This window comes from Balaenoptera physalus (genome assembly GCF_965194825.1).
Source record: "Balaenoptera physalus genome assembly, chromosome: 14".
Taxonomy (NCBI): domain Eukaryota; kingdom Metazoa; phylum Chordata; class Mammalia; order Artiodactyla; family Balaenopteridae; genus Balaenoptera; species Balaenoptera physalus.
In genome coordinates, this window is record NC_138893.1 from 73,444,411 (window position 1) to 73,469,750 (window position 25,340).

At 45.3% G+C, this 25,340-nt stretch overlaps 1 protein-coding gene across 2 annotated transcripts in view; it reads left to right on the forward strand.

Annotated features, from left to right (window-relative positions):
• The window catches only part of GRID1 (glutamate ionotropic receptor delta type subunit 1), a 660,264-nt gene that overhangs the window by 427,685 nt on the left and 207,239 nt on the right, over window positions 1-25,340 (forward strand). For both annotated transcript variants that reach the window (XM_082424198.1, XM_082424199.1), the window contains exons 6-7: window positions 11,317-11,487; window positions 24,365-24,526. In XM_082424198.1, the coding sequence (XP_082280324.1) occupies window positions 11,317-11,487; window positions 24,365-24,526 (333 nt within the window). The remainder of the gene's footprint in view (window positions 1-11,316; window positions 11,488-24,364; window positions 24,527-25,340) is intronic.

Consider the following 25,340-nt stretch of genomic DNA (forward strand, 5'->3'; position numbering starts at 1 on the left):
CAGAGATGGAATAATGCTGGTATCACACAGATGTTTGATAGATCTAGGTCTTTCTAAGGAATAAAAGGAAATGACTAATAATGTGATTGCACAGCCCTATGTAAGTTTAGAACTCTAAATAAATATTTAATAATAGTTTCCCCTGATATCAGAAGGTTCAGAAATTTTACTGAAGTCTTAAAGATCAGACAAAAACTTACTTGTGTATGAGGTTCGCATCTCCTTTGCCAAAATGTGTATTTAGAAAAAAGAGAGCCTTATCATTTTGATTGCTATTTCGAAGATTTCTCCTCATTATAAAAATTTATCCTCTTTGCTATTCATACTTGAAGTGAGACTTCTGCAGTGATTCTCCCTCTGTTTTAAGTAAAATATTTTTAAGAAGTTTAAAAGATACACAGCACGATATAACAAACACCTATATGTCCACCATTCAAATTTTGCATTATTTGAGATCTTAATTTTTAAGAAATTGACCATTTCAGATAGATTTGGAGTCTTTTCTATACCCACTTACCTTGGAGTCTGTTCTGTACCCACTTACCGATCCCATTAAATTCTGTACCAGACAGATTGATGTTGACTATAAATTACAGAAAAATCTGAATCTGATTTCCTTAAGTGGACCGAAATTTTATTATCTCTCCTTAGAGAAGGCTCAGAGATATGCCATATGGTTACAGGGCAGAGTGATTCAGAGGCTGAGTCGTACCCTCAGGACCCCTGTTTGGTCTGTGGTCCTCAGTGTGCTGGGCCTGCCCTCACATGGAATCTCCCTGTGATTCAAACCTCCAGAGGCAGAAAGTTGCTGTCTCTTCTAGGTCTTCTTAATACTGAGCAAACCTCAGAATCCCTCAAAGAGAACACCCCCACATCTCAGCAATCAGAAATGGAGTCATGTACCCTCCCTAAAACTGCTGAAAGTAGTAGGACCACGCAGGTTGGCTCAGACCAAGCAGGATGTACCTCTGGTTCTGGGCACAGGGGGTCACTCCGACTTGGAATCCCATGGTGGAGGGCAGGGCACCTGTTCACATGAGGGCTGTGCCAGCACAGAAGAAGAGGGGCGAGACGGTCAGGAAGGCAGCAGATCTGTTTGTTCCCCAGTGGCAACCCTCTCCTGAGGTCGGTGGGTGTCCTTCACAGTCATGTTTGTATTGTCTCATTACATACATTTCTACTGTTTGATATATCATTCTGTAACTTGCTCTTCATTGTCTTCCTTTCTTTTTCTGTTTTCCTTAGCTCTGTTATCTACAGCTGTACAGGTAATAACGTAGTACTGTAGATTTATTCAGTCTCTTTTATTCCTGCATAGTAGTTCACCATACAAATTCCATTGCTTCTTGGATTCTATTTTTGTTGTCTTCGTTGTTGATTTTACATCAGAGGTCTGAATGGAAGTGAGGAAGAAACAGCTAAGTCTGACAGATACTGAAACTCCTTTGTCTCCAAATTATTCTGTCAATGTTGTCATCATCGTTCATATTCTCACAGTTGGCAGCAAGGAAGACTTTAAAAACCCTTACTAGCTTCCATATCAGTGGTTCATCACCTTTTTGGAGTCAAAGGCTTCTTTGGAAACCTGTGGTCTTTTCTCCACAGGAAAATGCACACGTACTTGTATACTTTACATTTGGGGGGAAAGGTGGGCCCCCCTGAAGCCAGCCAGAGACACTGGCTGAAGACACACGTTACCTCTGAATGGTGACTATCAGATCCCATTCTGTTCCTTTCTGTGCTCTTTAAGAAGGACAATTTTGGTTTCGATCAGTGAATTAAGTATGTCCTGTCTGGGAGGTTGTGAGGATTGGATTTTCTTTCGAATTTTTCTAATTTTTCTTCAGTTTTAACTCTTTGTAAGTGGAGATTTGTAGAGGTTTCCTAATAATTTAATTGAGCCAAAATAAAGATCGCCTACGCTTCAGTGTGTATTCTCAGTACAAATTTAGATACAGTAAATATTTTTATTATTCAGTGCATGATGCAAGTCTCACATTTTATTGTTTTCATAGAAATCTTTCTTTAGGTGTGCTACAAGACACAAAAGAGTCTTTTTTTCCCCCTGATGACTGGCAAGAAGGATGTATTGTTACTGGGAGCGTCACCCCTGTTTTCTTCTCTACTTGTTTTAGTTGTTACAATATTTTTGTTACCAAACTGCATATAATTCTTCCATTGAAAAAGAAGCTAGTTCCAGCAGTAGTTTGCTATCTCTCTGTTTTAATTCCACGTCAATATGTGCTCCATTTCCTACATTTTACCATCTTTAAAGATGATCCATTTGGAACCACTTTAGTCCAAGACAGCGTCATCTCTCACAAAGATGATCTCTTGAGTGAGCAGTATTGAGAGAGGATTTATAGTGGAGCCTTCTAGATTGCAGGAGAGGAAGGTAACAGAAATTCAGGGGGGATATTTCTGGAGCAACAGAAAATAAATAAGGTGGAACCTGCCAAATATTTACCTTCTTCCACCTATAATAGTGAGATGATTCAAGGATACAATTGGGATTTAACCAAATGGAAAAGGTTACACATGCTTCTCTTGGGCCCCTCAGAACTAGGCCTCCTTTTAATATTAATGACAGTGAACTTTGGAGAAGGCAGGCAAATGAAGCAAATGTAAATTGTAGCATAAGAACTGAGGTTTAGTCAATCACACAGCCAAGACACATGGAGAGGGATTTGGGAGATGGATAGGTATCCCAAGAAAAAGGCAGAGCCATGCCTTAAAGAATTAAAATTCTATATACAAGGTTGAGTAGTATGTCTTTACAGAAGAATAATTAGCTTGAATGACACTCCCAAAAGGAAAAGAACTAAAAAAGGTGGAAATAATGTATTTTAAAAATAGTTTAAAATAGGTCACTGAACAGTCAAGAGTAATGTCCACAAGAGCCAAATATAAAGTGAAAATGGAAACTCTGGGAAATAGTTGAGCTTCAAATTAGGTTTTGCCTTAAATCTATTGGTCACACTGTGGAGACCTTGAGCTTTTGTTCTTCTGGCTGTGTGGGACATAGAACACATGAGGTTCAGTGTAAGGACCAAGCAAATGAGAGATTTCCACATAAAGCTGGAAACTTACATCCTCAGTATAAGGGTTGATGAGAAACAAACCCACTGTGCAGAAGGGAATAGGAAGGGAAATTTCCTGCCTTGACTTGGAGTTGTCTAGAGGAGGGATATTTTCTTGAGAAGTGATAACTCTCATGCAGGCTTGTGATCCAAGTCACACCACCTATGGTGCCTAACAAAGCACAAAGGAAAATCTCATGTTAAATTATGTGGTTATAGATTGGGAGTGATCCTAGCTAGATGGTAGAAGCAAGCATAAATATTTTCTGAAGTAATGGCAATTGCGTCAAACTTCAAAGAATTCCTAAGGAAGTTCTAGGAGAATAAGATTGCATGTGAGAAAGAAAGAGAAGGAGGGAGGGAAGGAGGGTGGAAGGAAGGGAGGGAGGGAGGAAGGAAGGAAGGAAGGAAAGAAGGAAGGAAGAAAGGAAGGAAGGAAGGAAAAAGGGAAGGAGGGAGGATGAGAGAGAAAGAAAAGCCATCATGAGTGAAATCCCAGGAAAAAAAAAAAGGGGGACAGATTCATCAGATCTGAAGTGACTTTAGATATTAGAATTATCTGACATAGAATATGAAATAAGTATGCTTAGATATGTTTCAAAAGTAAAGAGATGCTGGAAAATATGAGCAAGGAATAAAAACACATTTTAAAAAGAAGCAGAATTAAGAAAGAAACAGAGCTTCAGGAAATTAAAAACCTAATAATTGAAGCTAAAAAAAAAATCAAAGTGGACACATATAGAGAAAGAATTAGTGAAGTGGAAAATATGAAGAGATTATTTGGGATGTAGCCCAGAGAAACAAAGAGGTGGAAAATATGAAAGAGAGGTTAATAAACATAAAAGATAGAATAAGATCTAACATACTGTTGATTGGATTTCCAGAAGGAAATAGGAGATAACAGGGAAAAGTAACATTAAAGGATATTATGGTTTAGACTTCTCTAGAATTATTGAAAGAAACTAAACCCCAGATCTAGGAAGCCCAAGGATCAGGAGCAGAATAAAAATGAGAAATCCACACCTCATAGTGTGACTGCAGAACACCAGAGACTATAAAAAGTCTGAAGAGCATCCAGAGAGAAAACACGGGTCATCTTCAAAGGAATGACAGTTAAACTGATTCCTAATAACTGGAGGTTGTGGCCTGAATAATGGTCCACAAAGATATCCAGGGCCTAGTCCCTGGAAACTGTGAGTGTCACCTTATATGGCAGAAGAGATTTTGTAACATGATTAAGTTAACAGTCTTGAAATGGGGAGATTACCTTGGGTTATCCAAGTGTACCCTAAATAGAACCCCAGGTGTCCTTTTAAGAGGAAGGCAAAGGGATATTTAACTATACAGAAGAGGAGAAGGCAATGTGACCAGGGAGGAAGAGATTGGAGTGATGTGGCTACAAGCAAAGAAGTGCTGGCAACCACGAGAAACTGTAAGAGGCAAGGAACAGATTCTCCCCTAGAGCCTCTGGAAGGAGTATATCCTTGCCAACATTCTCATATCAGCCCAGTGAGACTGATTTTTGGACTTCTGGCCTGTGGAACTGTGGCAGAATAAAATGCTGTTGTTCCAAGCCACTAAGTTTGTGTTAATTTGTTATTGCAACCATAGGAAACTAATACACTGGACAAAAATAGAAGCAAGAATACAGTGTAATATTATCTTCACTGTGCTATGAAAAATAGTGTTCAACTTAGAATTTTCTATTTCAAGAATGAGCTAAGCAAAAGATATTTTCGAATAAACAGAAACTAAGTTTATCACCAGCAAACCCACATTAAAGGAAATCCTAAATGATATACTTCAGGGGGAGAAAAATGATCTCAGATGTAAGGTTTGAGGTCCACAGAAGAATGTTTAACAAATATATTGATAAATATTGGTTAAGTAGATAAATATTAACTGTATAAAACAATGGAAATTATGTGTGATAAGAGGGCACAAAGATAGAATTAAAATACTAGATATCATTATCACATTAGTTGAAACGATGGTGATTAGAGATAAAGATCGAAGAAGAGAGTAAAAAATAATGATTAATTTTACACTTTTATGCATATTAAAATACCTATGATATCCAATGAGAGAATAATGGATAATATAACTTCTAAAAGAGGGTAAGAAAATGAAAACAGGAAAAAATCATTCCAAGAGGAAGGTAAAAAGAAGGAAGAAAAAAGAAATGGTAAAATATGTAAATAATATGATAAAATTAAACCATATATGTATGTAATCATAATCCAATATAAATGGATTAAGATTTCTACTCAAATGTCTAGGACGGATATAAAAAATCGAGTATATTTTGCTTACAGGAGTCCCACCTAAAATGTGAGATGGAGGAAGACTGACAGCAAAGTAATGAGAAAAAAGCAGGCAGATTCTAACCAAAATAAAACTGGTGTAGATATGTTAATAACAGTAGACTATAAGGCAAGGTGCATTACTAGAAATAAAGAGGATATCTAAATAATGATAAAAGGTTCAGTTGAGCAAGAGGTTGTGATTCTAAACTTACATGTAATTAATAAAAGACAATATGGTTTTTGAAAATATAGACTGAATACAAAGAGAAATAGAAAAATTCCTCATCTAATGGACCTAAAAACAGACCATTGAAATCAACAACAATTGGACAGTGAACATTCATGAAACATTCATGCAAACTGTCACAAAGTGAGGCTCAATAAATTTTAAAGGATTTGTATCACACGGTCCACATTCTTGGGTTACAATGCATTTAAAGTTAAATCAATATGAAGATTACTAAAAAAAATAATAATAACCTCATGTTTGGAAAATTTTGGAAAAAAAATCTCTAGTAAACATTCATGGGTCAAAAATAAATCAAAAAGGAATTTTAGAAATAATGATACAATTAATATATATGATAACTTGTGGGACACAACCAAAGCAATGTTTGGGTGTAGATATATAGTCTTAAATACTTCATTAGGAAAGACAAAAGCTTTCCTAAGCTTCATATGAAAAAATGTTTGAAAAATAACCACTTAATAAATCCAAAGAAAATAGGAAAATAAAAATGATAAAGATGAGTAGACATTAATGAAATAGAAAACCAACACGTAAGAGAGTATCAGTTAAGCCAAAACTTACTTTTTAAAGAGAATTTATAAAATACACAAACTTCTAGGATCAAAGTAAGAAGACACAAACACAGATTATTAGAAATGGATGATGGCACACAACTTTAGATGCACTGGAGAGAATAGAAGAAGTAGAGTGACATTGTGAACAGCTTATGACATTAATTGGAAAATTTGGACAACATGGCTGAATTTTTAGAAAAAAGTGACAGGGCAAGGAAGACAAAACAAGCAAAATTCCTATAAAAATAAGGAAATTTAATTAGTAATAAAAATCTTTCTACAAAGAAAACACCAGTTTAGATGAATTTATAGGCTAGTTCTACCTAACATTCTGGAAGCTGAAAAAGATATTTGCAGCATGTGACAAAAACTTAATATCCAGAACTAAAAAAAAAGTCCCACAAATCAATATGCAAGATATCCAACCCAGGAAATTGGACAAAAACACAGACACAAGAAAGGAAACACAAATGATTCATGAATGTATGAAAGATATTTAACTCTATTAAGAATTAGGGAAGTGGAAATTAAAGTCCAGTGATGTACCAGTTCATTCTCACCAGATTGGCAAATATTAGGAAGTCATAGGATATTAGGAGCAGGGAACGATGCAGAACAACAGGAACTCTCGTCACCACACACAATTATAAGTGGATACAAATCACTTTGGAAATTTGGTATTACCTAGTAAACTTGAACATGTACATATTCTCCCATGGAAGAATTCTAATTCTAGGTATATAGAGAAATTCTTAAAAGTATGTACCAAGACACACAGGCAGGAAAAATGTACATAGAAGCTTTGTTCCTAATAGCAAAGAAGCAAAAACATTCAAATGGTAATCACAATAGGGTGAATATATTGTGGCAGAATCACACAGCATAATAGTACAGCTGTGGAAACGAATAAACCAGAGCTGCATCCATCACCATGAATAGATCACAAAAACTTAATGTTAAACCCAGTGGGTTTTAGACATTGGTGAGTACTGGAATTGTCTGGAGAGCCAGTGGAGACACAGAAGCCTTGCTTGTGGAAATGGGACTGGACTGTACCTCTGTAATTTTGCCAGTTCCCCAGGTGATCCTGATACACAACAAAGTTTGAGAACCACTGTGTTAAAACACAGTTGTAAGAGGCGTGCAGACTGTTTAGCTTACACAAAGGTGAACAAGACGTACAAGACTAAGATATATATTATTTAGGTTATGTACATAAGTTATAGCAAGACAAATGCAGCTCCTGGTGAGGAGGAAATGGTAAGCATTTGGGGAGGAGGCATCCAACCAAGATGCAGGTTATTTTTTTTTTTTTTTTTTTAATTTTTTTTAAAATTATTTATTTATTTATTTATTTAATTTCTGGCTGTGTTGGGTCTTCGTTTCTGTGCGGGGGCTTCCTCTAGTTGCGGCAAGCGGGGGCCACTCTTCATTGCGGTGCGCGGGCCTCTCACTGTCACGGCCTCTCTTGTTACGGAGCACAGGCTCCAGACGCGCAGGCTCAGTAGTTGTGGCTCACGGGCCTAGCTGCTCCGCGGCATGTGGGATCTTCCCAGAGCAGGGCTCGAACCCGTGTCCCCTGCATTGGCAGGCGGACTCTCAACCACTGCGCCACCAGGGAAGCCCCAGGTTATTTTTTGATGGAAGGTACACTGAAATCATTTTATTATTCATACTTTATGTAATGTTTGTGCATTAAGATATATTTCACAAGGCAAACTTAAAAAGTAATAAAATAAGCAAGATTTATTTTGAGCCTGTGCCCTTCAGCACTTCAGTGAGCTTCTGGGTATGATGTGTTACTGTTTCATTGCTGCCTTGATGACTTTGGTGAGGTCAGTGGAGATCACACAGTATATACACATTGTCTTGTTTCTTCTGCTCATCAGCAGCACTGTCTGGAAGGAATGTCCAACTGGGACAGAGGGGAAGTTTGTTCTCCATGTGGGTTGTGTCAATAGGCTGCTTGCATTGCCCTCTGCACCCTTAGGAAGGCCCGGAGTTTGGTCCCGTTCACAGTGGTCCAGAGGCTGACCTGGTGTGCAGCCTGGAGGCAGTGCCTGCCTGACAGCAGCGAGCAGATACCTGTGTGCAGCCCAGTGGTACTGAAGGGACATGGTGGGGCCAACAGGACAGAAGAGGGCCTGGCATGAAGCTGCCGGAACTGATTGATGATGCAGGCTTGGAAGTCTCCAAGGGAAGGATACATTCCTAGGAGAAGTGACCCTTTTTCTTGCCTCCAAGCGATCCGGGGGAGTTGCTTCCATGGATTCTTAGAATGTGATTGCAGCTATCTCTGTACTAGATACTAAGGATAGGCCCAGAAGTGTGGGGAGGTGTGTAGGAGTGCTTTGGCAGACAAGACTATGTGCTTCAACCCCGAGTGAGTGGGTGAGAACTGGGCCACAGGAGATGGGAGGTCTGCAGAAATCCAGCTGATCCTTACTCTGAGGAAGGCTTAAAGCAGCTAATGGGTTGGAGGAAGCTGTACCAAGTTCTCATCTCTGCCCTGGGTAGGCAGAATTGAAAAGGAATAGTCTGGAGATCAGGGCTACTTGGGACAGGGACCCAGCCCCCTTGATTAGGTCCTGGCTGTCCTGGCTTCTTTAGCCGCTCACGCCAGGTGCTGCTGCATGTGGCCAGGGAAGGTGAGGGTTACACCTATTAGAAAGGAACTGTGTTCCCCCATCAGCCAGGTCCCCTACAATTTCCAGGGTTCTTCTTGGGGTGCAGTAGGGAGGGTTCAATGCCACTGACTCTCTCATCAGGAAGTTGAGGGTGCAGGAGAGGTTTAATAAAAGAACTTCTATGGTGACCTCTGCTATGAAGAGTAAGCGAGAAAAACAAAAGGTTTGTAACATATCCATTTCCTTTCCAAGGTGTGCTGGCTTTGATGAACCCCCTTATGCATAATTCAAATTACATTCTTCATGACTTCATGATTTTTCTAGGTAAAAAAAAAAAAAAAAAAAATCCCCCTCTCTCCCACTGCAAAGGCCTCTATATTCCTTCTCCAAGTAAAGCTGACCACTCTGCTCATTGCTCTTTCTTATAGTTCTACTTACTATTAGGTCAGAATATGATTTCTCTCATCCTACCATCCTATGCTTGGGGCAAGGCATCCATTAGCAGGACAGCTAAGAGCAGAGCACAAATGTCCAGGCTCAGCTACATTCTCTGCTTCATTTCCTGAAGCCCAACTGGGTCCTGGGCCCGTCTCACTTGGTGGTCTTATATGAACATTCTGCAATTTCCTCACCATTGATTGTCAGTTGGTCCCAACCCAACAAGATCACTGTCCCTTAAACAGACTTTTGTCTGAAATACAAAGTTTAAGTGGTTTAAACCCAGATTCAATAGGTAACAGCACTTTAATTCTTTTGAAATGCCTGCAGTTCTGCATACTTGGGAACTACTGATCATTCTAAAAGGATGCAATTCTTAATTTCTTCCTTTCTCCCAGATCTAGCATATGGCTACAACTGACCAGTCTACACACTCATATTGAGTTCCTAGGACATTCCTGAAATACTTTGTTTACCCTTATACCCTTAAACATGTTATGTTCTTGTTTAAGTGATTTTGAAACTCCTGATCACTCATTTCTAACCTCATTAGGTCCATTTATACCATCTCGTTGTCTCAACTCTAGACTGTGTCATCTGCAAGGAGGAAGACTTAAGACCAATTTTAAAACACAGTTATTCACAGTTAAAATCTTGACTTGCAACCAACACTGATGGAGTCACTTCTTAGAACCAGCGAACCAGGGCTTTCTTAACCTGACTCTCTCCCACCGTCAAAACCCTCGGTGAATGTCCATTTCTTGTAGTTCCTGTGTTGATCTCAGACATGGAGCTGTTTTGTTCCTCTCTAATCCTCGCTCCATACAGCAGCCAGAGATTTTTTTTAAATGTAAATCTGACTGTGGCTAGTTGGTGCATAAAATCTTTCAAGGGCTTCTCATTGTCTCTAGTGTGGATGATTTAGCGGGATTTACTGAACCCCACACCCATATCTGGCCCAGGACACAGATCCCACGCTGCCTTTGACCATCCCTCCCCCCTGCCAGTGGCCCTGCCCCTCCCTAGGTTGGAGGGGCACCCCGCTACCTGTACCAGAAGAGGGTAACACAGGGTGCCACCTGTTGCCCACATCTTCAGGAGCACGGCCAACAACTCAGCTCTGCACTGCCCCTCCCCCTCCCCCCCCACCACCTGCAAGCACTTTGCCTAACAAGGTCATCCTTCAGGTTCAGCTTCAGCGCTAATTCCTCACACAAGCCTCATCCTGGAAAGAGCTCCCCTTAGCCTGCTCCCTTTGCTATTTCTATGCGTGAGAGTGCTCATTTAAAATAGGATAATAATAGGATCTTCCTCATAGAATTCCTAGGGTTGTTGTGAGTACCAACTGAGAAAATGTGTGTAAAGAGCTTAGCAAGTGGTCTCATGCGGAAGCACGATGGGTTTCCTTTGCCCCTAGATTTCCATATGACATCACTCAGCATATTTCATCCTATGATGAAACCTTGAGTTTCATCAGATGGGATTAAGCCTGACTCACTCACTGCTATATGCCCAGTGCTCAACACAGAACAAATCACAGAGGAGCTATTGGGTAGATTTTGTGCAATGAATGAGTGGACATATTTTTAAAATTTGTATGCAAATCTTTTTTTTAAAAAAAATATAATTATTAAAGAATTAGGGGAAACTCGTTGCATTTTCGTCATCTATGCCAGAGAAAACCAGTTTTCCTTGTCTAAATCAGGTAGATGACTCCCAACAGGAAATTTAGCCTTTAATTCCAGCTAATGCCTGTTGTGACATTTGACAGCACTGGTTCTTTTAGAGTTTGACTCCGTGGAAGCCAGTGCATTGGTGGTTTAGCTGCAGATATCTTTTCCTGTCCTTCAGGGAAGGTGTTGAATAATCCTGTTTGCATTTTAGGGTAAGCAAGTATTATTTGTAAATAAGCAACAAATGAATTCTTTGACCTTGGGCCCAAACTCATAACCCCTTTGGCATCAGCTATTTAGGCTGTAGACCTAGACAACTACTGGTAAGTCTTTTGCAGAGATCATGAGTTCATGAGTCAATGGTAAACATTTCTGGCTATCTTCCCAGGAAATCAGTGACCCAGAGATTCTGGATCTGGTCCACAGCGCCCTTGGCAGGATGACCGTAGTCCGGCAGATCTTCCCATCTGCAAAGGACAACCAGAAATGCATGAGGAACAACCACCGCATCTCTTCCCTGCTCTGCGACCCCCAGGAAGGCTACCTCCAAATGCTGCAGGTCAGTGCTTGCCTCCCAAGCTCCCTCCAGGAGGGAGTCTCACCCGTACACTTGGCCTGTCATGGTCAGCGATATGCCTCAGCTCTGGCTGAGTGCCCTTGCTCACCAACTTTAATAACTAGAACTCTGTCATTTGCTGAAACGGAAACCAGTCAACTGGGCAGTGCGTCTAAGCACATTAGCAGGCAGTTGTGGCCATTGTCAGCAGAGAGGACATACGAGCTCATTGGGTGCCTCTGATATTTAAAAGTTGCATGCTTAGGGAGTAAGGAGAGTCCTGTCTCTTAGGCTTCTGTGATGACTGTTTTGTGGGGCATGATTTCATCTGGCAGGACTGGGGGTAGAGCCTTCCTGCAGGGAGTCATCATTTTGAACCTGTTTTAAGTTCTTCCGTGTAGAAAGTCAATAATATGGAAACAACTGGGAACTGTCCCAGTTCATCTTCTGAATGCTGAGGCTTAGGTCAACCAGAACATGCTGGATTCCCAGCTGAGCAGGGAGGGGCAAAAGGGTAGGAGCATCACTTGCCCACCTGTTCCGTTCCTTCCAAGATGAGAAGTACAGTGTGTATGGTTAGTTACTCTGCCACTCTCGTGACAGAGGTGCAGTCAGGGTTAGCTCCTCGGGCCAGGGAGGAGGATGTGGAGCTGTGCACCTGTTGTAAGAGGTGGTTTTCTCCCTGGATGTTTGGGGGTAACAGTGAAGCACTGTGGAGACTGTCTGTTGGTAGCCCGGCATCTGCATCTCCACTAGGAATAGAGCACCCAAGAAAACTTCCATTTGACGCTTGGAAATTTCTCCCAGTTGGATTTGTGGAAAGTGCTCAGAAGTTTGTGCATGGGATATGCTTGCCACTCAGCATTTGAAACTAGTTACACCTTCTTTACTTAACCAGGCGTAAGGACTGTAGGGCAGAAATGGGCTGTATCTGCCACCTGAGTATCAGTGCCACCCCAGAACATCTTGGTATCATCTAATCAGGGGGCACATGTTTTGCGGAGGGGGGTTATTAGAATCTCTAGGGTAGGCTGGGTACATGTGTGATTTGCCATGGTACCAAATCCAGTCTATCACCTTATATGGGCAGGGCGGGGGGAGGAAACACGCTCCAACAGACAGCAAACGCTAGAAATATGTTCTTGGTTGATAGGGAAACACAGACGACACTGGGATTTTAGCTAGAGTAACTTCCTCTTCCCCAAAGGCCACGGCTCCAGGGAGCCATCACAAGATCTGGGGTCTTTCTAAGGTGGTGAAGGGTTGACCGAGAGAGTGGACCAAAGGCCTCCACAGGGCCATGGACTTGAGAGCCCTGGGCATATGGGCCAGACGTGGAAGGTGCTTAATGCAAGGATTTGTGTTTTTGGATCCTGCCATGACCTGTGCTGCTTTCCTCTCTTCTGGAGTTTGGAAGAAGAGGTGAGGGGCTCTCATGGTGCCTCTGTATTTACCACCCCACTCTCCGTGTGGATGGAAGTGCAGTGCGACCATGTGGCCCAGGCAGTGTGTGCTCATCCCCACCCGGGGCAGGACAGGGAGGTGCCGGCCACTCTCTGTGGGGCCAGACCCCGGGAGGGTCTCACTCCTAGGAAGGTCTCCCCAAGTTCTCTCTCCTCAAAGGGCTTTGTCCTCCTCCAAACGTACACCAGCCCTGCTGCGCCCTGCCCCATACCCCCCATCCATTTTTCTCAGTTCTTGCTTACCATACTGCACTCCTTCTACTCCAGGAGAAAGGAGGGCTGCTTCCCGTTACACCAACACGTGCTGCCCTGATGGGGTGGAGGGAGAGGAGAAAGTGCTTCTTGTCTAGGTCTTGATTACTCATTTTGCCCTGGGCAAAAGGCTTAGGTGAGCTCTTTGGTTGCACATCAAACACATTGGATACAAAGAATCTGTCCTGGAGGGCAAGAGAGAAAAGGAGACTGATGGTAGCAGCGAGGAATGCAGTAGAGGGCTTTCTGAAATGGCACACACCCATTAGGAGGATGAACAAAGCCATGGCTCTGAGGTGGGTAGCTAGTCATCATCAAGTGAGGTCAGTGCAATATCGAACCTAGAATCCTGGCCACCCTACCTCTCTTTGTTCCTTCTGAGACCCAGGCACTACATAAAGTGCAACATTTAAGAGTGACATCATAGAGATCTTGTAGCAGTAGCAGCAGCAGTAGTAACAGTAGCAGCAGTAGCAGTAATAGTAGCAGTAGTCACAGTAGCAGCAGCAGTGGCTATAATAGTGTTAGTAATAGTAGCGGTAGCAGTAGTAGTGATAGCGGCAGTAATAGTAGCAGCAGTAATAGCAGCAGAAGGAGTAGTAGCAGTAGTAGCAGCAGTAATAGTAACAGTAGCGGCAGTAGCAGTAATAGTAACAGTAGCAGCACTAGCAGTAATAGTAGCAGTAGTCACAGTAGCAGCAGCAGTGGCTATAATAGTGTTAGTAATAGTAGTGGTAGCAGCAGTAGTAGTAATAGTAGCAGCAGTAATAGCAGCAGAAGTAGTAGCAGTAGTAGCAGCAGTAATAGAAGTAATAGTAGCAGTAGTCACAGTAGCAACAGTAGTACCTATAGTAGTATTAGTAATAGTAGTGGTAGCAGTAGTAGTGATAGCAGCAGTAGTAGTAATAGTAGCGGTAGTAGTAGTAGTAATAGTATCAGTAGCAGCAGTAGCAGTAATAGTAGCAGTAGTCACAGTAGCAACAGTAGTACCTGTAGTAGTGTTAGTAATAGTAGTGGTAGCAGTAGTAGTGATAGCAGCAGTAATAGTAATAGTAGCGGTAGTGGTAGTAGTAGTAGTAATAGTAGCAGCAGCAGTAGCAGTAATAGTAGCAGTAGTCACAGTAGCAACAGTAGTACCTATAGTAGTGTTAGTAATAGTAGTGTTAACGGTAGTAGTGATGGCGGCAGTAGTAGTAATAGTAGCGGTAGCGGTAGTAGTAGTAGTAATAGTAGCAGTAGCAGTAGTAACAGTAATAGTAGCAGTAGTCACAGTAGCAACCGTAGGACCTGTAGTAGTGTTAGTAATAGTAGTGGTAGCAGTAGTAGTGATAGCGGCAGTAGTAGTAATAGTAGCGGTAGCAGCAGTAACAGTAATAGTAGTAGTAGTCACAGTAGCAACCGTAGCACCTGTAGTAGTGTTAGTAATAGTAGTGGTAGCAGTAGTAGTGATAGCGGCAGTAGTAGTAACAGTAGCGGTAGCAGTAGTAGTAATAGTAGCAGTAGCAGTAGTAGCAGAAGCAGCAGTGGCAATAATAGAAGTAGTAGCAACAGCAGCAACAGCACAGGAGCCAGCTTGCTTGGGTTCAAATTTCAGTAACTCTAGTTACTAAATGTTTATTATTATTTATTTGTCATTCTGTGCCTCAGTTTCCTTCTGTGTAAACTGGGGATTAGAACACTACCTACCCTTCAGAGTCATAATGAAAATTAAAGGGGAGAACAACTGTTCGAAAGCAATTCGAACAAGGCTGAGCTCTTAACAGTACCGCTCTGGAGGAGGGAGCCAGGTGTGTTCAGGGTTTCCACGGCAAGGCTGAACACGGCCTCGTTATTTTGTGTATGATGTAGTCCGCTCTGTTCTTGAGCATGCTCTTGGAAAGCCTCACAGTGGGTGGGAGAGCACTTCCCACCTGTCCAGCCCCTGATCACCAGCATCCAGCACCACTTTCTGTCTGCATCAGTCACACAGGAACTCAATCATCGCTGCCTTGTGTGGGAGAGGAGAGGCCTTGTCTTTGCGACCCGCTTAGCTCTTCAGACAAGACCCTGCTCCTTGGAGACTCTCGATAAGGACTGATGGGGTGGATCTGTTAAGAATGCAGGTCTTAACATAAGTTAAACTGTCTCTAGAAGCCTCTTTATAGATCCATAAATAAAATACGTTATTAAAGCAATCTATCTCCATTCATTGCATCTCCTTCCTTGTGCGGGCTTTGACGAGAGGCAAACGTGGATTTATTTACTCATCCTACCCAACAACCATTTGGGCAGATTCATCTCATTTACAAGCCATTCCCTTCAAGTTTCCTCAGTAGCTATTACCACTTCTTTCCTTCTTAATGACAGTGTAGAAGGCAAACTGATTTCTACTAGCCTCTAGCTGTGAGATTTATGGAGAAGATTCTAACATGTTTAGCACAACTGGAAAAAAAAAAAACAACATTGATGTCGTGGATTATTAACTTTGTCTTGATGAAATTAATGAAAATCCTTTTGGAAATGGAACCCTCAAGTCCATCTTTAGTTCCTCCCCCAGATGGCTGTTCTTGGGATGATAATTCTGGATTAGAAGTTTTCAAGCGGACCATCAAAAACAGGGAATTTTTACAGGATCATTCATCTCTCCGCTTCTGTACTGAGCTGGCCCCAGAAGCTCCATCTTCTTCTATTAGGCCTGTGGTCAGGGCTTTCTGTGCTCCAGAGCCAACCAGGCACTGTTATAGCAAATGATTTTAGTTCCTATTTAGTAAAGAGAACGTCTTTTGGAAGAAAAGTACTTAAGTAAGTGGCTTCTAGTGGCTCCAAGAGTATTGCCTTTGCCAGTGTGCAGTGCTGTTGTTTATTTTTCCCTACGAAGCACTGTCTTATTTGGGTGTTTCTGATTCTTGTTTTCTCGACAAGTTAGTTTAGGGCCTGTCTTACTCAGCCAGTAATAAAAGTGACAACCAGACCTTAAGGACCCCTGAGACTTTGCTCAGATTTCATGGGTAGCCTTGGTCAGAGAAGCATCTTTAGCATCCTTGGTCTCCAGAACTGCATTGCCTGGTGACTTCAGGGCTATAATTGACCTAACAGACACATTGTCACATTGTTACCCCATTTCTATTCAAATGTGTTTCCAAGGCGGGTCAGGCGAATGAGAGAAGCTGTGTTGTCTGGTCACTGTGAAGCCTGATGCTTGAACTAGGCTGCAGGGGCTAATGTGGTGTTATTATAAAATGCTCCCTCAGGTTGGAATTTCTCTGCTTTGTGCATTTTTAAATTGCGGAATGGCTTGATAGATGGAATCACTCCTTCCTCGCTCAATCTATTAAAGCATTTCACCCTGCCCCTTACATCCCTGTTTCTTTAAGGCTTTCTGGACTCTTTCCCCAGCTTACAAGTTTTTTGTCAACCTGCCTGTAGAATTCTTTCCTCTGGAGCAACACTGAGCCTGCTCACCTCAGAGCTACCTTGGACTTCATGTCACTTTCTCTGGTTTTCTTCACCCTGAAGACCCAGATGGAACATGTAGGGACCAGACTGGGGAAGCGTGATCATCGATGCCTTTGTCAGGGCCAGTTGAACAGGTGGTCTGCTTGGGTGCAGCTCATTGCAGTTCTGGCCGCCGGTGGCCATGTGTACAACTGGAGGCCAGAGAGCCTCGGGTATAGCAAATGCTCCTCCACAACTCTCCCCCATCCCCCCTCCTCGGATTCAACATGAGCAGAGATCCCCATCCTCTTGGCCCTCTGCCACCATCGGCTCCCTCCTCAGGCCTGTCTGTGGCGCCCTCTCTCAGGACGGGTGGGCTGGCAGCAGGTTGACAGAGAGCTCTCGCCTGGAGATGGATTTCTCAAGCTGTGATATCTGGGCGTCAGCTTGTCCTCCCAGCTGGACCCTCTGCCGGCTGCTTGTCTGACTTCGCTGGACGGCTAGAGCCTGTCAAAGGATCTGGTCAGAGGTCAGTTCCTGCTGTTTGCCTCTGTGAGGTCTCCCTGCACTTTGATTGATTAATTACTTTGCTTGATTAATGACGGAGGCAAGAGGAAACTGGGCTCTTTAGAAGCCTGGAGGAAATGCAGCCTTTCTTAATGAGCACATTTCCCACATTTTTAGCTTTGGTGTTGGGTGGGTAGTGGTCTGGTGGCGAGATGCAGCTGGTCCGTGTGGCTGTGACCCTGGCCTGCCATTCATCTTCCTTTGCCTTCCAGGATGATTTGTACCTTGATCATGTGGATGCACAACAGTTCCCTGGGCCCCTGGAGTGCAAGGGAGGCAAGGCTGGAGCACCCTAATATGACTTGCCTCAATTCTCAGATTTACTGTGGAGAAACGTGCACAGAGCACTGGGAAGGCAGACAGCCAGTGACCTACCTAGCAGGGCCGTCATCCTCCGGGGCCTCTCCCTTCCAGCCTGATGGGGGTGGGCATAGGTCTCAGGCCGCTGAGGTCCAGATAGGACTGGACGCGGACAGGTCTCCTGAAGAGCTCAGCACATTTCACAGGGGGCTTCTATTTTCATTACTCCTGGCCCTAATCCTGCCGCTAGGGACTCAGTAAGGAAGTAAACAAATCATCTGAGCTTCTGATGGGGCTGCCTCTACCCCACCCAGTACCGATCCAGATGGGAAATCAATGCCTTTCCTGGTTTCAACAAGACAACAAATCCAAGTCTCGGAGATGGTGTCACATACAGTGGAGGTTGAGGTGGGACTTTCGCATTGCAGCTGCACAAACAGCCTCTAAGGTTCGAAGTCTTCCCGGAGAAGGCGTGTGTGCTTCTCCACAGCCCCACCCCCTCCACCCAGGGCCTCATCCTTTCTCCACATCTTGCTGGCTTCCCTTTGCCTATCCACCCTCTCTTTTCTCCCTCTGGGTCTTGACTCCAAAGTAAATTCGCCTCATTTTCTCATGAAGATCAATTTAACAATTTTACTGGTAGCCTTTGCTCCTGCTGACACAGGTATTTTCCTAAATAAAATATAGTTACTGATGTAGTGGGGATTCTGGGTGTTAACTGTTCAAAAAAATTATATCTTTCCATCCTTGGTCCTCTGGCTTCATGTGATTGGTCTTTAATTATCCAGCAGCCAGGAATGTCTGCCTGGGTTTCTCAAGAGCTGAAGCCCCAGTCAAGAGCTCATGGCTGAATTCTCTCTTCTGTTTCCCGCAGATGTGAGGACCTGCCTCTTATGTAGGTATTGACTTTGGAAATGCAAGCCTTGCCAGGATGCCCCCATCTCGTGGGAGCACATAACCCAGATTCTGACTACAGATGGGCAGTTCCACATGGAATATACCCATGTGGAGGTCCTGTTTCCTTTCCCAGGGTGGCTTCTGTCCTCCATCACTCCTATTCTAAGAGGCATCCTCTTTCCAAACACTTTGACATCTGTTTACATCGGTGTTTCTTCCTAAGAGCAGATTTAAAACTATTCATTCAACATCCATTAATTCCACAAACACCCCTTAAGCACTTATTATGGGCCAGTTCCTATGTTAAACATTTCACAAATGTTGTCTCTCCGAATTCTCACAAACTCCAAATAAATTGAGAATTTTAATCTCCGTTTAGTAGCACGTTCCAGTTATGGAGAATGGCATATGCAAAGGCCAAGAAGCCAAGGAGAGCAGGGGCTGAATTCAGTGTCTGAGGCAAGGGGTGAGAGGCAAGAAGTGTTTGGAAATCAATCATCGAGGAGGTCAGCTGCAGGGCACCGAGGCTTGGGGTGCAGCCCTTGGAGATGTGACAGGGCAGGATGTGCATCTGAGAACGACAACTCGGTGCAGGGTGGAATTGGAGGGCCTGGGCTGGGGGACGAGGTAACCAGGGGTTACCATCTCCCCAGGGAGAAATGAGGGCACCTGAACTATGCAGTGGCCGTGGGAAGTGACCATGTAGAGAGGATGTTAGGAAGCTTCCCCAGGGGTGAAACCCCTAAGCCTGGGCAGGGGACGGGCAGCCGGTGACAGTGTGCAGGGCATGGCACCTCCCACAGGTACTGGGCTGCAGCTGTCCCTAGTCACATCCTGCCTGCCTTCTCCTCTCCCCTGCACACCTGGATGGTCTTGCTGCAGGACTGGCTGTGCCCCAGGCTCCCGTGGCTGAGCCAGCCCTGCAGTGCAAATGTCAGGCCTTTGAAGTGGGCTAAGCCACTTCCCTTTCAGGAACCTGGGTCAGGGTATTGTAGAGGCCCTCACTCTGGGCCTTCCTGTATTGGCAGCTTTTATAGAACACCCCGGGAGCAGAGAAGTGGCCTTTTTCTCAAAGGGCAACTCTGCAACCCTTCAGAACATGCAGACCTGAAAGGCCCGGATCAGGCCTGGGAGGCTGTGGCAGTCATGACCTTGCTGCCGAGCCAGGAGGAAGCCAGGGACGTGCACCCAGGTGAGCAGATTTCAGGCAACGCTGGGGATGTGAGACTCAGGGCTGATCCTTGCTCAGTCTTTTGACCCAGAAGCTACAGAAGCCAGATATGACCCCTGCTTGCCCTTGAAAAGCTTTCGGACCAAGGGGCATTGAAGGAGAGGGTGAGTGGTGGTGGAAGATAGAGACTGCTTTTCACGATAGCCCCCATGCTTCTGTATGCAAGACCCACGCTGGGCCCCAGCCGCCAGCGATATCCCTGGACAAGCTCTCAGCTCATCCACATTGAAGTCAGGAGCCTGCTGGGGTCCTTCATTTCCCCTTCCATTCCTTTCTGTCCCTGTTACCCCCCAAAACAGAAATGCATGCAAAGAGCTCAGGATGGTACTAGGCACCCAGGGTTATCACCATCTGCATTTCACAGGGCGGGTAAATCAGGGCTGCCCCACTGCACCTCTCTAGGGCCACTGATCACACTGTATTTTATTGTCATCAAGATGAGGCTAGAGCTTTAAATGACTTGTTCAACATCACCTCGCAGGTAAGTTCCAGAGGAGATTCAATTCACCCATACAGTGAGCATTTATCAAGCATGTGCTATATCCATGTGCTGCTGTCCACTCTGGGGGTTCAGCAGTGAGTGGAGGTGGCCCAGGTTGTGATGAATCCAAAGCTCTTGCTCATCCTCCCAGGGCCCCAGCTAAGCTCCCCACATGGTAGAGTAAGAGTTGTACTGTATGACAGCAAAAGGGGACCCCAGCATGCATCTCTAGGGTGGCTCACTGAACCAGCTGGGCCCCTTGCAGCTGCGTATCCACTTAGAATGGAGGCCACAGGCTCCCAGGAAAGCCTCTCCCAGCTCTGGCTCTTGTCTGCCTCTGACTTTACTCCATCTGGCATCTCTGACCTGGTCCCAGGTCTTTTGCCGTGCATCTGGGTCTTTCCTCTGCCATGCCCTTGGCCTCGACACTTGGCCTCTCTTTAGCTTCTCAAGTCTGCTCTTACCTGAAATGCTTTTAGTCTTTTGTCGCTTTAGTGCTGCAGTGTTCCTAGGCCAGCCAGAGCCCAGGGCTCCTGCCAGCAGAGGGGTGAGGTGACAGTGTCTGCTCTGCTTGTCTGTCTTTTGCTAGTGAACTCTGTGGTGGACCTCATCTGAGATGTGAGGGAGAGAGGCAAGGACTCTTTCAGGCCAGGGCCCCTTCTCTGACCCTGTGACCTGTAGCTCCAGCTCGGGCTGTTTGCCCCTCGAGACCAGCAGTGAGCGAGGGTCCATGCAGCTGAGAGCCTCTGTCCTTCTACACTTCTCCTCTTGGCTCAGGGACCTGGCTTGACCAAGCCGGGACACTGGGACACTGGTCTTCACCCACCCACCGTGAGGAAAGGCTTTTCTTATGTTTGTCAGGACCTGGAGGGAGCCCCAAGCAGAGGCTGCCTTTTTACTATATGTTCTTGATCTTTTCCCCTAAAAGTCCCTTCTCTGGACAACCAGACTGTGAGGGTAGCATCCCTGCCTGTGTATACCCACCAGTGGACCTGGCAAGTCACCTACGTGAGGGTGCTGAGGTTGGTGAGCAGACTGTGGAGCCACAGGCCGGTACTGGAGTGTTAGCTTCTGCCAAGGCAGGGAGAAGTACTGAGACAGCACCTTACAAGAGAAGGCGCAGGAGTGAGTGGAGAGATGGAAACAACTCCAAGTTGACTCAAGAAGGCTCAAGAAGACATTCTGAGCAACCTATAAATGAGAACCAGATTTTTGTTTGAACAAAGGAGGTCCCCTCTCAAGTCAAAGTTGGAGGCAGAAAATCTCTTTTTCGTGCTATTTTGTATGTTTTCTCTTTTTGTGAACCAAGATCAATGTGTACATTCTTAGCAGAGATCCATCCATCCATCCATCCGTCCATCCACCCATCTTCCCCACTCACCCCCACATACCCATCCATCCAGACTCATCCACCCATCCACCCATCCACCATGCATCCATCCATCAAACATGCATTAAGCACCAACCGTGTGTCTTGGTTGGTGCTGAGTTCTAGAGATAGTGAAAATATATAGAGCTGGAAAAGAGCATTGCTCAAGCCTGTTCTTCCTTTGGCCTTTCTGAGTCACATCCTGTTTTTTCCTCTTCACGTCAGGCCTTTCTGCATTCATACATTTGTATCGTATGAATCACTTATGTAATTAAGTACTTTAATTTATTGTGACTAGAAGTGCTGGAGGGAAAAAAGGAAATTCCACTGGGCGCTAGTCTGGGCCACTGCAGGGGAGGTGTTGCCCCGTGTGTGTGTGTGAATGCACATATAGGCGGGGATGTGGGTCAAAGGGTCCCAGCTGGTTGAATAGCATTGGCTGTGAGTGGGTGGCCGGGAGATCCACAAACGTCTTGAGAAGAGAAATCTTCACATCGTCAAGGACTCTCAGCTTTGAGTTATCCTTTTGGAAGAAATAAAATAAAAAATAAGACCAAGCCAACTCAAAGTGGCTTATATCCTCTTAGAACACCTCCATTATTGGTTTGTATTTCAGAGGGGAGGTACACATGTCAGAAATAATTTTGCAATGGTAGAGGCTCCTGAGAGCTGGGGGCTGACAAGAGCAGGGAGTGGGTTTGTCTCTCTCATCGAGGCAATCATCCCCCAGGTTTCAAGGAGTGGGAGACAATGTTCTGTCCTGTCTGTTCCCTGCAGGACAGGGGGTGGATTCCCGGTGGTGGGAGTGATTTCTCTCTGCTGTCAGGTAAGCACCTGTGTAGTGCAGGACCCTGAAAAAGGTCACTAGGCACTGACATGCCTGCTTCCCTATGGCCTGAGGACCTTGTTTAAATCAGCAGTGGTCGGTCACGCCAGGCTTGCTCCTGCCACCTCTGAGACATCTCCTGTCCATCTTCCACCTACCGAATGGAGAGGCGTCAGACATGCAGGCCTTAGTGACATACATCCCTGTGCCCACTGCAAGGACACCAGTTGAGGGTGGATAGGACAGGGCTGTGCAGGAATGGTCAAGCACAGGGACATCTATGGAGGAAGAGGTCAGCTCTGCTCAGACCTGTCACGGCAGAGATGACCCCCGGAGGTTAGCATGAGTTGGGGAAAGGGCACGATGGAGCAGATGTGTGTGATGCCCTGGACCAGCTCCTTTGGGCCACCTCTGATTTCAGTTGCAGGGGACAGTTCCTAACACCCAAGTTCCTGTCTGGGCCTCTGCTTTGGGGGTATCCCATCTAAGACTTGTGAGGAAGGGAATTGCAGGCTGAGAACAAGATATGGAGGTGTTGAGAGTGTGAGGGGCATACTGGGGAGCAGTGGGAGGTGGCTGGAATTCTTTCCACAGCCCAAGGATCCTATTTGATCTTCCCAGGAGTCCTGTGAGGCCAACATATTCTCCTATTTATATCTGGCGATTTTGTTTTTCTGAAATATTTTTAGCAGACACCTTGCTGCTGAGGTGTGCAGAGAATCATCCCCTTGACCCACTTTGGCTAATGGTTGTTTGTGCAACAGTTACCCCTGAGGGGTCACAAACCTGACCGAGGATGGGTGTTACATCCCCCCACCACTTCATGCTCCGTGACAACCCCTTGGAGGAGCAGGGTGGGGTGGGGTGGTGGTAACCTTGGAAAGCAGGGCTGCCCTCCTCCCCACCAAGGGCTCTTGTGACCGCTGGAGTCCAGGCTCATGCCCATCCGGGTCTTAATCATGGTCATGAGGGTGGCCCAGACCTGTCCCACCCCTGCATCTCACCACTGTGGTGCCGTTCTTCTCACTGTTACTACAAACTTTCCCTTACTACCGTGCTCTCGAGACTTCTGAGAGGGACTATGTCACCTCTAAGATCCAGCTCTACTGTGGACAGCCAAGCAAAGGAGTAATTCTCAGAGGCTCATGGTTGCAAATTCCAAATGCATCCCCTAGCCAGCAGTGATGTCACTGTAGCGCAGGCTCCGTGGCCTCCAGAATCTCACACAAGCTGCCAGTGTCACTCAGGCCACCATCTACCCTAGGCCTGTCCAGGGACCAGAGTGGTCTTTTTAAGGCACAGATCTGATTTCAGGCACAGATCCTGAAGCCACCTATGTTGTTCCTCTTTAGCATGGCCCACAAGGTCATGATCCCTGCCTCCGTACTGTCCCCTTGATGCAGACATCTTGAACTGTTTTCAGTCCCTCTAACCCAGGGGTCAGCCAGCTGTGGCCCACTGTCTATTTTCTAAATAAACTTTTCTTGGCATATCCTCTGTGTCTGTACCATTTGGAACAGCTTTCCTGCTAGAACAGCATGGTTGAGCAGTTGCAAAAGAGACTGATAAGGCCCACAAAGTCTAAAATCTTTACTGTCTCGTCCTTTGCCGAAAATGCTGGTGGAACCTGCTCTACCTGGCCCAGCTTCTTTGCACCTCATGCCTCTTCAAATGTGGCGCCCTCCCTACAATGCTGCCCACCCTTTATCCTAATCCTTCTAGACTGAGCTTTCTGCCCATCCTTCCCTCCATCCTTTGTTACCTGAGTGTGATGCCCCCTCCAAGTCTTACACAGAGCTGTGTCCAAGCCTCAGTCATGGCTCTGATCGCACTGGTTCTGTTGATGTACAGATCCACCTCCCACTCTAGTTCCTGAAGCAGGGCCAGGTCTGATTCCACTCAGGACGCCAGCACCTGGCTGGGTGCTTGGATGACCACCTGGAAGCCGCAAGATCATGGCCTGGGTATTGGGCCCCACTTCTCAGTGTTAGCATCGTGGGTCACTCTAGTCCTCTACTGGTTTCTCCCTGTCCCTGGAAATGCACCAGTGGAAAGGGTTTCACCATCTTTGTCTTTGCAGATCTCTAACCTCTACCTGTACGACAGTGTCCTGATGTTGGCCAACGCCTTCCATAGGAAGCTGGAGGACCGGAAGTGGCACAGCATGGCAAGCCTCAACTGCATCCGCAAGTCCACCAAGCCGTGGAATGGAGGGAGGTCCATGCTGGACACGATCAAAAAGGTGTGTGCAAGGGGCACCCTCCAGGCCAAGGCCAAAGACAAGCCCCTTCTCGCACCCCTGCTCTCTTCCCGCTCCAGCTCTTTCTGTGGTCACCCAGCCAGGCCCCTCCCAGGCCTCTCCCCTTGCCACTCTTCCTGTCCCGGCATTTGAGGGCTGGTGAGCTGGGGTTCATGGATGCGTGTTATTATTATCTTCATTTTATATAAGGAGATTAGTATCGGAGAGGTTATGTAACTTGCCCAAGATCACAAGTAAGTAAAAAATGGAGGCAACCAGCTTGCTCATGCCTGCCAGATACCCCACTCTGCAGGCTGCCACTGTCCCCAGGAGAGTTTGTCTCAGTTGGCAGTGCACGTGCTACTCAGCAGGACCTCACCTTGTGTGTGTGTGTGCATCCCTGTGCATACCTCGGCATACCTATGACTTTGTGGATTTCTTGTCACACCTCAGCATGTAGGACATCATGTGTCCTATATGCTTAGGTGTGACAGTAAATCCATCAAAAGACTGGATCTGAAGTGAACTGGGTAATCCGCAGAAGACGTGTTAGAGTGAATTGGCTTTGAGAGGCTTCAAAAAGACATTTAGGGAAATCTATAGTGCCAGGAGTCTTAGTCACAGTAAATTCTGCATGGTTTCTATAGCAGTGAATGGAGTCTGATGTTGGTTTGAATCTGCTGCAGCCCAAGCCCGAGCGGGGGCCTCTTTGGGGCCAACTCATTCTCTGGGACTCTCCCCGCTTACAGTCTGTGGGAGATCAAGGCTGGATGTGACCCCCAACCCCAGGCTTGAAGAAAGAAAAGGGCTCAGCACA